Here is a 13,764-nt window from a genome sequence, read left to right on the forward strand (position 1 = left end):
GAAATATATACATAACTACAATACATACATAACTTTAACAACATACTGGATCACTTCATTTGATACAGTATGTTCTAAGTTTCTTATTTGAAATAAAAGATGCACCTGAAACTAATAACTGTTTATTCTTCAGCCTTGAATCAGTTATTACAATGCATGCTTCATTTTGAACAAAGGACATAAAACATTTTATAAAGTGCAATTTTGTATCCCACAACTGCCACTTCTGAATTCATGAATTCTGACAACACCTCACAGAAATTTAAAACCCAGCACACCATAATACCATTATTTGTTCTTGGTTGATAAAGATGTCCAGAATAATTAGGACATATCCAGTCCTCTGTCCTGGGGTTTTGTCGTAACATGGAATGTTGTTTGTGCCTCAAGCATGATTATCCAGTAATGCTTCCAGCAGTCGGGCGCTGCTCGTGATGGCTGTAGTGAGCACTATAAATCTGCAACCTTCCAAAGGAATTTGATACAAAATATATCATACTTTCAACTTTGTTGTACTTTTAATAAAAGTAGCTTTAAAAAAACACAAAGAATTCTGTAGAATATTTTACCCCGTTCCTTGCCAAGAAAACGGAGTGCAGAGATCTCAGAGTAGGTGCAGCCTCCAAGGAACATCACAAGAATGATTCTTTGAGCATCCGTTTTGGTCCTTGCTTCTGAACTATTTCCACCAGCTAAAACACATCAAGTGCATGATAAAAGGAGAAAAATGTGTAGGCTTGATGATAACAAAGGATTTCTAATTGGAATAAAAGGGCAAGAAATTGTCTTTACAACCAAATAATTAGTAATATATTCGAAGAAAAAAAATCTATATAAGGTTTATACAAACCTGTTACAGCAAATTCATGTCCATTCAGCATGCGAGTGACCTCCTCCAGTCCTGTCCAACCATCTCTCTCCAAAACCTGCACACAGGCCAGGGGATCAACACTGTAAAAAGACCTTCAACGTGAGAAAGAAATTCGTATAGTTACAGTTATAATTTTGGAAATCTTACCTGTTCAATCAATTTGCAGCTCAGAGGAATGTAAGCACCACTGAAGATATACGCCATGTCTCGTGGAACACGAAGATCATACTCGTCCCCGGACTTTGGTACCTGTAAATGAAATAGTCATGATGATTAGAGGACATCATTGCTTTGATTTTTTTATTTATTGTCAAATAATTAAAAAAAAAATTGCTAACCAAAGCAAGTCTTTTACTTAGAGCTCGAAAATTGCTTTTCTTAGCCAATGAGGAAAAGGCATCTGTCAGCTTTCCTGGAAGAAAACATACAAAGTCATCATTTAGGTCTATTCATTCAACATGATGCAAAAAAAGTGAAGCGAATCACAAAGTACAAGTTTACATTTACTTCAGTTAAAAAACTGTAAATTCAGCATTTAAACATCACACAGGTGAATGTATATTTAAGTGAAAGGCAAGACTTTAATGTAATCATTCAACATGTGTATGCGCATAACAGTTTCAGAAAGAAGAGACCTAAAATGATACAGACAGAGGGAGAGAGGTCCTGTAATAAAGCTCTCACCCACAGTCTTGTCATTGACAAGTTTCCCAACTTTACTCTCCATGACTGTCAGTGTTTCTCCAGGCTGCTGTTCCACCAGCACGCCCAGCTGCCTCAGATTGGCAAACGTCAACAGGTGATCTATACCATAACTCTGAACAAAACAAAGACAAACCACATAAAAATGAACTCAAAAACCTTTAATAGGAAGTATTCTTTTCAGATGGTCAGCTCAACCACCTAATTTAGAGACATTCTTATGAAGTAATATGGTTTCAAGTCATACAAACCTGAAGGTACTGAGCTTTAAGAGATCGATAGTCCTTGGACAGAAGTCCTATAAGAGAGTTTAATACAACATTTTACAGAAATTCCAAGGAACAGATAACAACCTTACCCATGTTTATTGCATACTTATCATTATATATCATTGAACCAAATCAGACTCACCATTTTCTGTTAGAGATAACAAGCAAAGGAGTCTGAGGCTTTCAATCATTGATACCTGATAGACAGTGAAAAGTTTAAGTATCCTTAATACGGTTTTGTTTTTGTTACTATTGTTATTATTATGGCAGTGTCATGTTCATAAAGAGTTTGTTTTTCCTACCTGCCGATTGATATGCTCTTCAATGCAGGTGATACATTCACGGATCTCAAAACCTTCAAGTAATGCTAATGGATTTCAACACGGAAGACAAATAAAAGATATAAATAGTAACTTTGTGTTGTAGATTTAAGTTACAATGTAAAGCACAACCTCAAAACATCTTACAATGTTCAGTCTTTAGCAATTCCTGGAAATCTTGCTTTGTTTTCTTCTTCATCATGGATTCACAGGCACCAATATCTATTGGAACAAAAAAACACAAAAATTGTGTCTCTGAACTTAGTACTGCAAACAATAATCCTTATTAGTGTGCAACACTAGGTCACAGCTTCATAGTTCTTTAAGGAGGTCAGAAGAAGAAGAGTTTAACATATACAAAACTCACGAAGACTAAGCAGACGGTGTTCCTGCTTCAGTCCTTTCAGTTCATCTGCAACAAATGCCTTCATCTGCTGGATGTCCATCCCCCTCCGTTTCTGTTAACAAGAACAAAAATATAATTTGTCTTGTTGCATTTGGAAATACACCAAACATTTTTCAGATGTCCTGAAAATTGTACAAGCCAACATAAAAACACTTACATCATAAGCTGTTTGAAGATTTTTGGCCTTTTGACTAAGAAAGCCAAACACGTTGGAGAAATGCTCATTCCTTATTTCATTGAATACCTAATTAAAACAAGCAGGGTCATGTTTACAATAATTATTACTAACTGCTGACCATTTTTAACTTTTCTGCATAATTTTCAAGCAACTAGGATGACAGATGGCATTGGAAAAATTATGTTTTTCCAAATACTCCCTCATCTGCCATTGTTGCTAAATTTGGCCAATCAAAAAAGCATTTTAACTCTGAACAAAATAAGAAATATCAGCATTAATATTAAGTAATTCTTACTTTATCTTGAGAGTTAAGCATCACTTTGATACTCTTGTCAGAAGACGTTACATCAGGACCAAACTCCACACTACCTAGTTAAGAAATAAAAGACACAAGAAAGGATTAACTTAAAACTTTCTATACAGAGAGTGCTATACAGTCTATATGTGCTTTACACATATATGCTCAGTGACTGGCATTGTCAGCTATTTATGATGAAGTCAAGATTCTTTTATATACAAAAACTGCCTACTTACCACATTTAATTCTAAAAATGTCATCTACCAGGCCCTCATAAACAACTTGCGAACAGAGAGGAGTGATAAAATCCACATCTAAAACAGTAAAATGCACTTTTAGACCATTAGGCAATACAACTGTGCAATCTTAACAGCATGAGACAAATGAAATCTAAATGCATTGTCATCTCAAATAACTGACCTCTATCAATAAGAAAGACTTTAGCAAATTCTGGTTGCTTTGTTCTCAGGTCACCATCCTCCATTTGCTCTCTCCAGGTTTCATACACCATCTACAGAAAGTAAAATGTGACAAGATTGACTCCCATTCTCATTGCCACCCTTATCGATTAAATAGGGTAAAAACGTTTGTCCTTAAACCTCACCTTGGCACATCTACCAATTCCATAAACCTTTGAAAAGGACCCATAGACAGACTGTAAAAGATGTAGGGCACCTCCTCCAGTAGACACCCAGCGCTGATCTCCCTCCTGTGAAATTATAATTCTCCATCAACAATAGTTCCTTTCTTGCAAACATCTTGACATCACATTATTTTATCCTGATCGGTATTACCAGAAAGTTATCTCTGAAGAATTCAGGCAGCTCTAAACTCAAGATGTCGTCATCCAGAGGAAGAATGTAGAAATTCCACTCATCAGTTGTGATGTCTGTGATGAAAAAAACATAATTGTTTAATGTCTACCTTTTAAAATTCACGGATAAAGCCTAACCTACCTCAACCTACATCCATAGACGCCCTGCTCCTCCAAAACGGTCTCACATGCATAAAACTGCAAAGAATGACATAACATTCAAATTAAACCACATAAATGTTACTGTACATACTTTAAGAACTCTAGTTACCTTTTGTGGTGTAAATATGATCTTATATTTTCTGAATCTTCCAGCTGCCTTGTCTGAATTAACTAAATCTATAAAGGAGAGGACAAAATGCCAGCTGAACATTGAACCCCTACTGACAAAATGTCATACTAAACATACAGATTCATTCTTTTTTTATGTAGAATATATATCATTAACAGGAAACACTGCAAACCTGAAATCCACTTCACAGTTTGTATTCGAGGACGTATTAGGAAACACAGCCTTAAAAAAAGAGTGAACATTTTAGTGAAGCATGCAAATGATCCCAACCTGTTTTTACTTGCAAAAAAGAAGGCATACTTACTGATCTGAAATGCTGACAATCGGCTTAAGCTCAACTTTGTAAAGTTTGTCAACTTCATGTTGCTACAAATTATAATCAGAGAGTCTAGTTAGATTAACTGAGAAACCGTGCAATGATAATGCAATGATACGTGCTGTGACAAAACATGCATGTGCATTTGTTTATCAGTAATGTAATTCAACACAATAGCTTATAACAATTTGGCAAGAAGGTGCCCAGAATCTTTTTAATTAAATATTTTTCTTAAAGATTTCCTACCTTGAGGATTGTGACATTTGCTATTCGATCCAGAGGGCTCATCAAATCTGCATCAATGAATAAATCTTTTCTCCCTGGTAGCTGAAGACGCAAAACATCAATCCTTATAATATTCAGTTGTTACATTGAAAGAATGGGAGGATGATTCAGTACCACTTACCTGTTCCAGCAGGAAGATGAGCTGATCTCTGGCAATTCTCTTCAGCAGAGAGAAATCAGGCAGTTCAGGAGCATCTCTCCTCTCTGTCTGTGCCATATGGAGAACTATACCACTTTTCACAACAATATATACCTGTAAGACATGAATGCATAACATCACTGTCATGTAGATGTGTAGAAGCTGCATATGCAGAATAGTAAACATCACTTCATCACTGCAGATGGTGCCTGCACGCCTCTCGCATCTCGCCTCTCTTATGTCTTTACACCATTGACATAATTACCGTTTAACTGCTCGGAATGTCCTAAATGACGCCATGATAAAAAAATTATCGCACCATTATAGTTACATATATTCATAATTTTAATAGGACGTGTATTTAAGGCATGGAAAGAATACCATACCTCTTCCCCTTTTTCCGGAAGTGGTTTTGCGATCGTTAACGCTTGTTTCACTACGGACATGTTAGACGCGCGGACAAAACATAACTTCCTTCCATTCTCCTTCATTCTGCACACAAACATTTAAAAAGGAATTTCGCCTTGCTTTTTATACATAAGTTACTTTGATTTATATGTTCATACGAAATTGAATCCATTAGTGACGATAATTAATCTTAGCGCTTAATTTTATGTAAAAATGAGCTCGTTGACTTCAGTGCTGCTAGAAACGATAAACTTTGCTGCAGAGAAACATCGAAATCAGCGCCGTAAAGACCCAGACGCCACACCCTACATCAACCACCCCATAGGTACTTCAGTAAAGCACTAAACGGCGCGTATTTAACTAAGAATTTAGTTTATTTCATTGATATTTAATGATTTAACCAGGGCTGAGTCCAGGGAGTTAATTTCAATTGGGGGCGGAGTTCCCGGTTAAAATGTACATCATTTGTTTATTTAATCCATGTAATAGCTTTCACACTTTATGCTAATTTTACACATAAATATAGTGGGATTTTCTGTTCCAAATTGGATCTCGCCCATTCCACCACTGGATTTCAAAGACTAAAGGAAAATATTATTTTTTTTCCAACAGGTGTGGCAAGAATTTTAAGTCATGAGGGAGGAATCACAGATATTGAAGTCTTACAAGTGAGTCTTATAATTTTTAGCATCTTAAAATGGTTTAATAAAATAATAACCAGAGTTTACTTAAAGTTGTTCCTAATGCAGTTATTTTGATGTTTGTCTCTGTTGTCTGTAATATAGGCAGCTTTGCTTCATGACACAGTAGAAGACACTGACACAACTATGGATGAGCTGGAGTCCGTGTTTGGACCGACAGTAGCAAGAATCGTCCAGGAGGTGACGGATGACAAGACGTTGCCAAAAGAGGAGAGAAAACGTCTACAAGTGGAACACGCACCACACCGCAGTCATCAGGCCAAGTTGGTTAAACTAGCTGACAAACTGTACAATCTACGGGACCTCAATCGTTGCACCCCCACAGGTGAGATATGAAAACTGGTGCTTGGTTATTTGTATTTGGTCTGTGGTTTTGCTGCTTGTGTAAGTGTTTGTCTGATATATTTGTTAACAGGTTGGACAGCAGAAAGGGTTCAGGAATACTTTGTATGGGCATCTCAAGTGATAAAAGGGCTTCGTGGCACCAATGCAAAACTTGAAGAGATCCTGCAGCAGCTCTTTTTGGAGAGAGGAGTGGAAATGTGATTATATAAACTACTGGTTGACATTATGGTGCAATTGATCATATTGTAATGCTCTTTATAGGTTTATAGTAATTGTTTTAATGATAAATGTTTTTGTTAAATATACAAATGCATTGCCTTGAATTATGAATTTGAATTAATGTCTTGATGAAGTTGATGAATGTTGTTATTGGTTAAGATTATTCCTAATGATACAATTATCCAGAATATAAGTTTGTGTTTACATATGTCTGTGTACTGTGTGTATTCATTTTTATTTATACAAACATAAATACATGCATATATTTAAGAACAATTAAAAAAATAAACATTTATATATAGTTTGAATTAATGGTTAATGGGGGAACACGGAGAGAGTCCATGGAGTTAATTTAAAGTGGGGATTGAGTTCCAATTTAAAATATGAGGTGGATTTATATCTTTTATCCATGAAAATGCCTCCAAACGATAGGCCCACTTCATACATATATACTGTATATAGTGGAATTTTAAGTATATATGATTTAAAAATATGTCCCCCTACATTCCCCCAGTGAATCTCAGCCATTATCACCACTGAATGCAACCATAGTTTAATATCACTCAAATACCATTATTACAACCATAGACACTGTATTTTTGTCATTAAATAAGGCTAAATAAAATAACCAAAAGCTTTTATTACATATATTTTAGCTGAAAAAATCCATAATCAAAAGCAATGAGCTGTCTACATGACGGAGGTAGGAACTACTAAATCGGAAGTGTTTCCAGGGGACAATTTGAACGCACTGCAAACACATTGACGTAATATTGCGGGACGTCCATGTTAGTGGATAAAGAAAGGACCATAAACAGTCAGTTTTACGAAGGGTTTGTGTTTTAATAGTGTGAAAACACCCGTGTGGTGAGTCCAAAATGTCAGGAGCAAACGCCTTGAACGCGAAGCAGCCGCCGATTCAGTCGACGGCTGGAGCTGTGCCGATCCGAAATGAAAAAGGTAACGTTATTTGTGTGAGATGCACTTAAGTTAGTTAGCCTTAAATATTAGCATGTGGTAAGATTGGCTTGAAGCTTAATAAACTCCTAGTTTAACACGTACAACTTTTGTTATGAGATGTTTATTTATGATTATTTGCACATTCTATGCGTAGTTGTGGTAATTGTAACGTGCTTATAGTGCTGATAGTCACGTTATGTCCGAGATAACGTAAAGCAGTATGAAAAAACAGCTGTTTAATTTTAAAGAAACATTCATATTTTTTTTGTCGTTTAAAGGTGAAATTTCTATGGAGAAGGTAAAAGTAAAGCGATATGTGTCGGGTAAGCGTCCAGACTATGCCCCTATGGAGTCCTCAGATGAGGAAGAAGAGGATTTCCAGTTTGCTAAGAAAGGTAAAGAGGCTGAACCTGAGATGGAAATTGAAGAAGAGGAAAAGTCAGATCCTCGTCTTCGACGTCTCATGAATCGAGTGTCAGAAGATGTTGAAGAAAGGTACAGCTAATCCACCAGCATTAAACCTCATGAGTGATGCTGACATGCATTTGTGCTTGTACAAGAGACCTGATGTTATCGTGTAATGTATTTGTTTCTCTCGTAGACTTGCGAGACACAGGCAAATAGCAGAGCCAGAGCTGATTGCTCAAAGCAGCGAGGACTCAGATGAAGGAACCTGGCACCCCGAGCGAGAAGAAAGCAGTGAAGATGAAGAAGAGGAGGAAGTCGATGATGAAGTGGGTCTTTTCAACAAAACATTTGGGAAAAGTAATTTGTAGTTATAGTTATAAAATAAGTTTACAAAATACGGTGTTATATCTTCTGCATAGGAAATTGAGAGGAGGCGAGCCATGATGCGACAGCGTGCGCAAGAGAGGAAAAACGAGGACATGGAGGTTATGGAGGTTGAGGAGGAGGGGAAATCTGGAGAAGAGTCTGAATCTGAGTCAGAGTATGAGGAGTACACAGACAGCGAGGATGAAGCAGAGCCTCGGTTAAAACCTGTGTTCATCCGCAAGTACGTTTTTTTAAACGGGTGTAAATCTTGTCTCTTTATGCTGTAAATATCATGCAGCTTGCTTGGTAAGACTAGACTATAGTTTTGCACTACAAAATATATGTTGCAAAGTTAAACACAGAGACCTCATGTAGTAATGCATATATTTTTCAATTGCAGTGTAAATGTGGCTCATTATGTGTATAATGAATTGTAAATGTGGCTAACTAGGAAGGACAGAGTGACTGTAGCAGAACGAGAAGCTGAGGAGCAGAAACAGAAAGAACTAGAAGTCGAGGCCAAAAAACAAGCTGAAGAGAGGCGACGGTACACACTGAAGATTGTAGAGGAGGAAGCCAAGAAAGAGTACGAGGAGAACAAACGAACACTGGCTGCTCTTGATGCTCTAGATACAGATGGAGAAAATGAGGAGGAAGAATATGAGGCCTGGAAAGTCAGAGAACTTAAGCGCATTAAGAGGGACAGAGAAGCCAGAGAACTGTGAGTGCTTTTTTGAATTATGCACTATTATATTTCCTACGACCTGTGTATATAAAAACAAATAATAATGTTATGTGGAATTTCTTACATTTATAGAATGGAGAGGGATAAAGCTGAAATCGAGAGATTTCACAATCTTACAGAGGAGGAACGCAGAGCAGAACTGCGCAACAATGGTAAAGTCGTCACCAACAAGGCATCAAAGGGCAAATATAAGTTTCTACAGAAGTACTATCACAGAGGAGCTTTCTTCTTGGTGAGTGATGGGAGATTATTGAAGGTTGTTTTTTTTACAATTGCAGCTAATCTGTTTTTCCTGTCTGACATTTGTTGCCTTTTTTTGCAGGATCAAGAGCAGGATGTTTTCAAGAGAGATTTTAGTGCTCCAACCCTTGAGGACCATTTCAACAAAACAATTTTACCCAAAGTCATGCAGGTTAGTAGCAGAACTGTGCATTTTTACACATCCTCTTAGCGATTACAACTACCCAATTCAATCCGGTTGTAACTGCCTTCTGACAGTTACCAACCACAAGAAATTTTAAGTGACCTAGTCGTTACATGCACACACGTTTACGAGTTAACAATTTAATATGCTCTTAAATTTCCAGGTCAAAAACTTTGGACGTTCTGGACGTACCAAATACACGCATCTCGTGGATCAGGACACAACTTCATTCGATTCTGCTTGGGCTCAGGAGAGCGCTCAGAACAGCAAGTTCTTCAAACAGAAGGCAGGGGGCGTGAGAGATGTGTTTGAACGTCCAACAGTGCATAAACGGAAGACATAAACGGGCTGTTTGTAATCCAAGTGCAAATACAGCTCAAATTGGGACAGTTTTAAAAATCTCTTTTCCTTCTACATTACCTTTATTTGACCAGTTGTTTGTGTTAACGTTGGAAAATCTTTATTGCATTTTAAGTGTTTACCTCTTGATAAGGTTTCATTTTGTGTACAGAATCAGTCTTTAGTTACACTTTTTGTAAAGAAAAATCTTTGTTTTATGGTAATAAATTACTATGACAAAAATCTCAATTTGTCTTCTGTCTGCAATGCATTGCCAACAAATTCATTTGAAAAATTGAGATGTACTGTTAAAAAGTTAATTTATTACAGATTAAGTACAGTGTGAAAACCAGGGGGGAAAGTTCATGACAAGCAAGGCAGTCCAACATGTCCATCTCAAATCAGCCAAATTCAGTCAGTCAGCGCGATCAATGCCTCAACAACATTGCCCATGTGTTCTCTTAGACTGCGCTCTGCCAGTACTCTGTTGATCTCCATCTCTCCCATCTGTTGACGATATTAACAAGTTTAGTGTTTTATCAATTACATGCATTTACGAGGCTTAATTAAAAGAATAGAAAAAGTATATGCATACAATGAGCTCCACGTCTTCTTTCTTTATTGTTACTTTGGCCAATTCTTTTTCTCTACAAAGGTGAAGGAAATGAGATGTCATGATTATTTCTTAACAGTGAAATATTAAAACGGATCAGTGGATCAGAAATGATTATCTAACCTCTCCTGTTTTGCCTTCTGTTCTCTGGATCTTCTATCTCCAATCACGGACATAGCCTTCAGAAACAGACACCAATAATTACTCGTTAACATTGAGATAAAACAAAGAGCTTTATTTTGTGTTTGTGTTTTGAAAGGCAAGTTACATGAATGACGGTTTAATGCTCACTTAACCAACTGCATTCTAAGTCCGAGCAATCCACTTATGAAATATACTCAAAATACTACATCATCATCAAAACAGTGCTATTTAGAGGCATTGGATTATTTCATTACTGATATTATACAAGTCCACATGAATGCACATGGTTATTCAGCTAGCCAAACTAGCATCGTTAGCATCTGATAGGACCATTAACATACCGTTTCCAAATTCGAGCTGGATATTTCTTTCTCCTCGGCATAGTCGGTAACCTTTTCCAAATCTGCAGCTCCACTATCGTGTTTGCGAGGCTTTTCTGTTGGTTTTCCCGTGCAGTTTTCCTCAGCCTCCAAATCCATATCTACATCTCCCTCAGCCGCCATGTTCGCTCCCTCAGGCACCCGGAACGTAAAAGAATGATAATCAAAAAACTCGGACGGATATTAATGTAACGCACAAAAATGGTCACGTGCGGTTTTTTAAGATCTTGATCAATCAATGGATCAATCAATGGCCTTGTATGTACAAAATACACATGCATATATATAATAAATCATTAAATTATATTCATTAAAGTCCCCGTGAACCGGAAGTTGCGATCGTTTTTACTTCCGTATTTTGACGCAGTGAATTGGAATTTCTAATGATAAAAATAGTGGGCGTGGCTTTCTCTGCGATTTGATTAGATGTATAACAACAGCCGTTGCATTTTGAAATGGAACTGGCAGCAGACTGACAGTCGAAGGGGAGGAGTTAACGGATGCTCCGCCCAAGCCGTCTAACATGCATCATTTAAAATGGATAGTCATTTTTTTCAGATTTTAACTCAAGATTATGAGGGCCTATTAATTTTAAAAAGAGAATGACCCACATTGATAAACTATTTACAATAAACACTGCAATATTTCATGAAAAAAACAGGCATTGTAATTTAAAATTTCACTGGGACTTTTTCAGAATAAGACGTTTTCATACATTTCTTATTTTTAGTATTAACTAAGTGAGTCATAAAATATTTTCAAATCAGTCCAGAAAAACTAAAAGCGGGTTAAATAGACATTACTCTTGCTTTATGTAAATTAAATTCCGCATGGGTGTTGTTACCCAAACATCTTTGCATGCTGTGGATGGGGTGTTAAGAAATACTAGTCAAATCATCACAACTACAGTTAGCAGAGCTGGGTAGTAACGGATTACATGTAATCTGGATTACGTAAACAGATTCCAAAAATTAAATTTGTAATTAGAGTAAACTACATTTTAAAATACTCATAATCAGACTAGTTACTTTTTATGGATTACATGATTACATATTATTCACAGAATGGCAGTAAATTCTTTACAGTTCAATGATTTTTCCTACATTTTTTCATTTTTTATTTCTAATTTTTTTACCACGTATATGTATATGTTTTTACCACGTATAGCTTTTTCCGGCAGAGAGGGGAGGAGTTTGGAATTGCACAGAGATGCAAAATGGAGCAGCACTCAGCATTTGATGGCTAGATGTATAGACACTAGGGGGTATGACGAGACACTTATCCCACGAGATGAGACGAGACACAAGACTGGGTTCATGAGAACAAGATGTTTACACTATTTTAAATCTTTTATTAAACTAAAAATCACAAAATGCAAAATAGGAGCATTTTGAAAATTTAGCTTGAATGTAATTTTACATATGTTTTTATGACTTATAATATGATTTAAAAGTGGCCAGGCATCTTCAATACTAATTTCACCATCAAACTCATCATGCTGATATCACGAGACCTTGACGAGAAATCTTGTCACATTTTAATCTTGAGAGATCTTGTGGCACGAGATCTTGTCACACCCTATAGACACCCTTTCATTTTTAAGGAAACTCATGGGAAAACTATTCAGCGTTACTATCAGTAAACACTAACAACAAGTCATATGAGTCTTAGTATTTTGTCCGTACTGTACTTTAAAAGAGGTTGAGGCTCTTGTTGGTGATAAAGAATGGAATATTTTTCCTCGTTAGCATGCTTCAATATATGTAACATCAAGTAAGATTTAAATCAAAAGTAATATAAATGTAACCCAAAAGTAGTCATATTACATTACAAAAAATGTGCAATCTAAGAGATTACGTTACTGACTACAAATTTTGTCATGTAATCTGTAATCAGTAACTGATTACAATTCATAAGTAATCTACCCAGCTCTGAAAGTGAACCATTGTCAATTTCCTGGTTTTCTGCCTAAATTGGTCATAAAAGGTGATTATCCTGTCTCTATTTAAGCGCGCTTCCCACGCGTCTGCATTTACAATAATGAGTTTGTACATTGACCTGTTGTACAATGGCCTCAGGCTCAACAGAACGTGGTACTGTGGAAACTATAGGGTAAAAGAGGAACATCACGTCAGTTGTGTGGGACTATTTTGGCCGTTTTGTGTGGATGACGCTGTGCAGTGTCAGGTATTGTGTGCGAGAACATTAATGCTACCTCAGGGGGCAAGACTAACATAATGCAGCACTTACACAATAATAAAAGACAATATATTAGATAATACATATACAGTATTAATAGTTTATATTTTTACTTATTTATTTAAATATTGTGTACTCTAGTAAGTTAACAGACAGTGTTTAAGTGCAATCAACATGTTTACCATATGTTTATTACATTGACTCTGCATTATCAAATTACTGAGTGTGGTAAAGTCTCAGTTTTGTTTTATATTTCGGTAATCTGCTCTTTAGTTTCTGTGATTTATGACTTTCATGTTACGCCAAGTTTATTTGTCAGTGCTTTATGTCATGATAATTATATGTTTACATAGAAATAACAAATCATTCAACATACTAGTGTGATTGAGGTAACTGTTAGTTCTATAAAAATATGTCAATCAATTTATGCATCACCTAATTTCATCATAAACCTGGCCTACAGTTTATATGGTTAATCTGTCTAATATTGCGTTGATTACCATGATTGATTGATTCACTTTATTAAATAATACAGAAGGTGCCTAAAAAATAACCGCATAATAAATTGCAATCGCAATATTGTTAAAAAAATCGCAATTAGAATAATTTTCACAATCGTTCAG

The 13,764-nt window shown here is 36.2% G+C and overlaps 4 protein-coding genes across 7 annotated transcripts; 2 read left to right on the forward strand and 2 right to left on the reverse strand.

Annotated features, from left to right (window-relative positions):
- Positions 1-113: 113 nt before the first annotated feature.
- On the reverse strand, positions 114-5,396 carry vps33b (VPS33B late endosome and lysosome associated). Of its 4 annotated transcripts, none has more exons than XM_057333898.1 (24): positions 5,277-5,396; positions 4,873-5,004; positions 4,713-4,793; positions 4,455-4,516; positions 4,323-4,372; positions 4,130-4,197; positions 4,011-4,056; positions 3,839-3,933; positions 3,649-3,753; positions 3,465-3,555; positions 3,281-3,358; positions 3,042-3,115; positions 2,726-2,812; positions 2,530-2,620; positions 2,310-2,384; positions 2,145-2,209; positions 1,985-2,039; positions 1,825-1,871; positions 1,556-1,688; positions 1,210-1,283; positions 1,019-1,120; positions 851-926; positions 570-692; positions 114-465 (listed from the first exon to the last, which is right to left on the reverse strand). In XM_057333898.1, the coding sequence occupies exons 1-24, from the start codon at positions 5,394-5,396 to the stop codon at positions 386-388; spliced, it is 2,010 nt and encodes a 669-aa protein (XP_057189881.1). In that variant the 3' UTR covers positions 114-385. The 4 variants fall into 4 exon arrangements, with proteins under 4 accessions (XP_057189881.1, XP_057189889.1, XP_057189898.1 ...); XM_057333906.1 differs by lacking the exon at positions 5,277-5,396 and adding an exon at positions 5,156-5,266; XM_057333915.1 differs by lacking the exon at positions 5,277-5,396 and adding an exon at positions 5,222-5,240.
- A 101-nt stretch (positions 5,397-5,497) lies between these two features.
- On the forward strand, positions 5,498-6,775 carry hddc3 (HD domain containing 3). Its single transcript, XM_057333936.1, has 4 exons — positions 5,498-5,623; positions 5,911-5,966; positions 6,084-6,324; positions 6,415-6,775. Exons 1-4 carry the CDS (start codon positions 5,512-5,514, stop codon positions 6,543-6,545), a joined length of 540 nt encoding a protein of 179 aa, XP_057189919.1. The 5' UTR covers positions 5,498-5,511; the 3' UTR covers positions 6,546-6,775.
- A 523-nt stretch (positions 6,776-7,298) lies between these two features.
- Positions 7,299-9,985, forward strand: mfap1 (microfibril associated protein 1). Its single transcript, XM_057335644.1, has 8 exons — positions 7,299-7,523; positions 7,802-8,018; positions 8,125-8,257; positions 8,351-8,538; positions 8,749-9,018; positions 9,115-9,274; positions 9,365-9,454; positions 9,630-9,985. The coding sequence occupies exons 1-8, from the start codon at positions 7,442-7,444 to the stop codon at positions 9,807-9,809; spliced, it is 1,320 nt and encodes a 439-aa protein (XP_057191627.1). The 5' UTR covers positions 7,299-7,441; the 3' UTR covers positions 9,810-9,985.
- Positions 9,986-10,108: 123 nt separating this feature from the next.
- Positions 10,109-11,105, reverse strand: hypk (huntingtin interacting protein K). Its single transcript, XM_057335655.1, has 4 exons — positions 10,904-11,105; positions 10,542-10,597; positions 10,401-10,452; positions 10,109-10,312 (listed from the first exon to the last, which is right to left on the reverse strand). Exons 1-4 carry the CDS (start codon positions 11,063-11,065, stop codon positions 10,217-10,219), a joined length of 366 nt encoding a protein of 121 aa, XP_057191638.1. The 5' UTR covers positions 11,066-11,105; the 3' UTR covers positions 10,109-10,216.
- Positions 11,106-13,764: the final 2,659 nt, after the last annotated feature.

This window comes from Triplophysa rosa, linkage group LG1 (assembly GCF_024868665.1).
Source record: "Triplophysa rosa linkage group LG1, Trosa_1v2, whole genome shotgun sequence".
NCBI lineage: Eukaryota > Metazoa > Chordata > Actinopteri > Cypriniformes > Nemacheilidae > Triplophysa > Triplophysa rosa.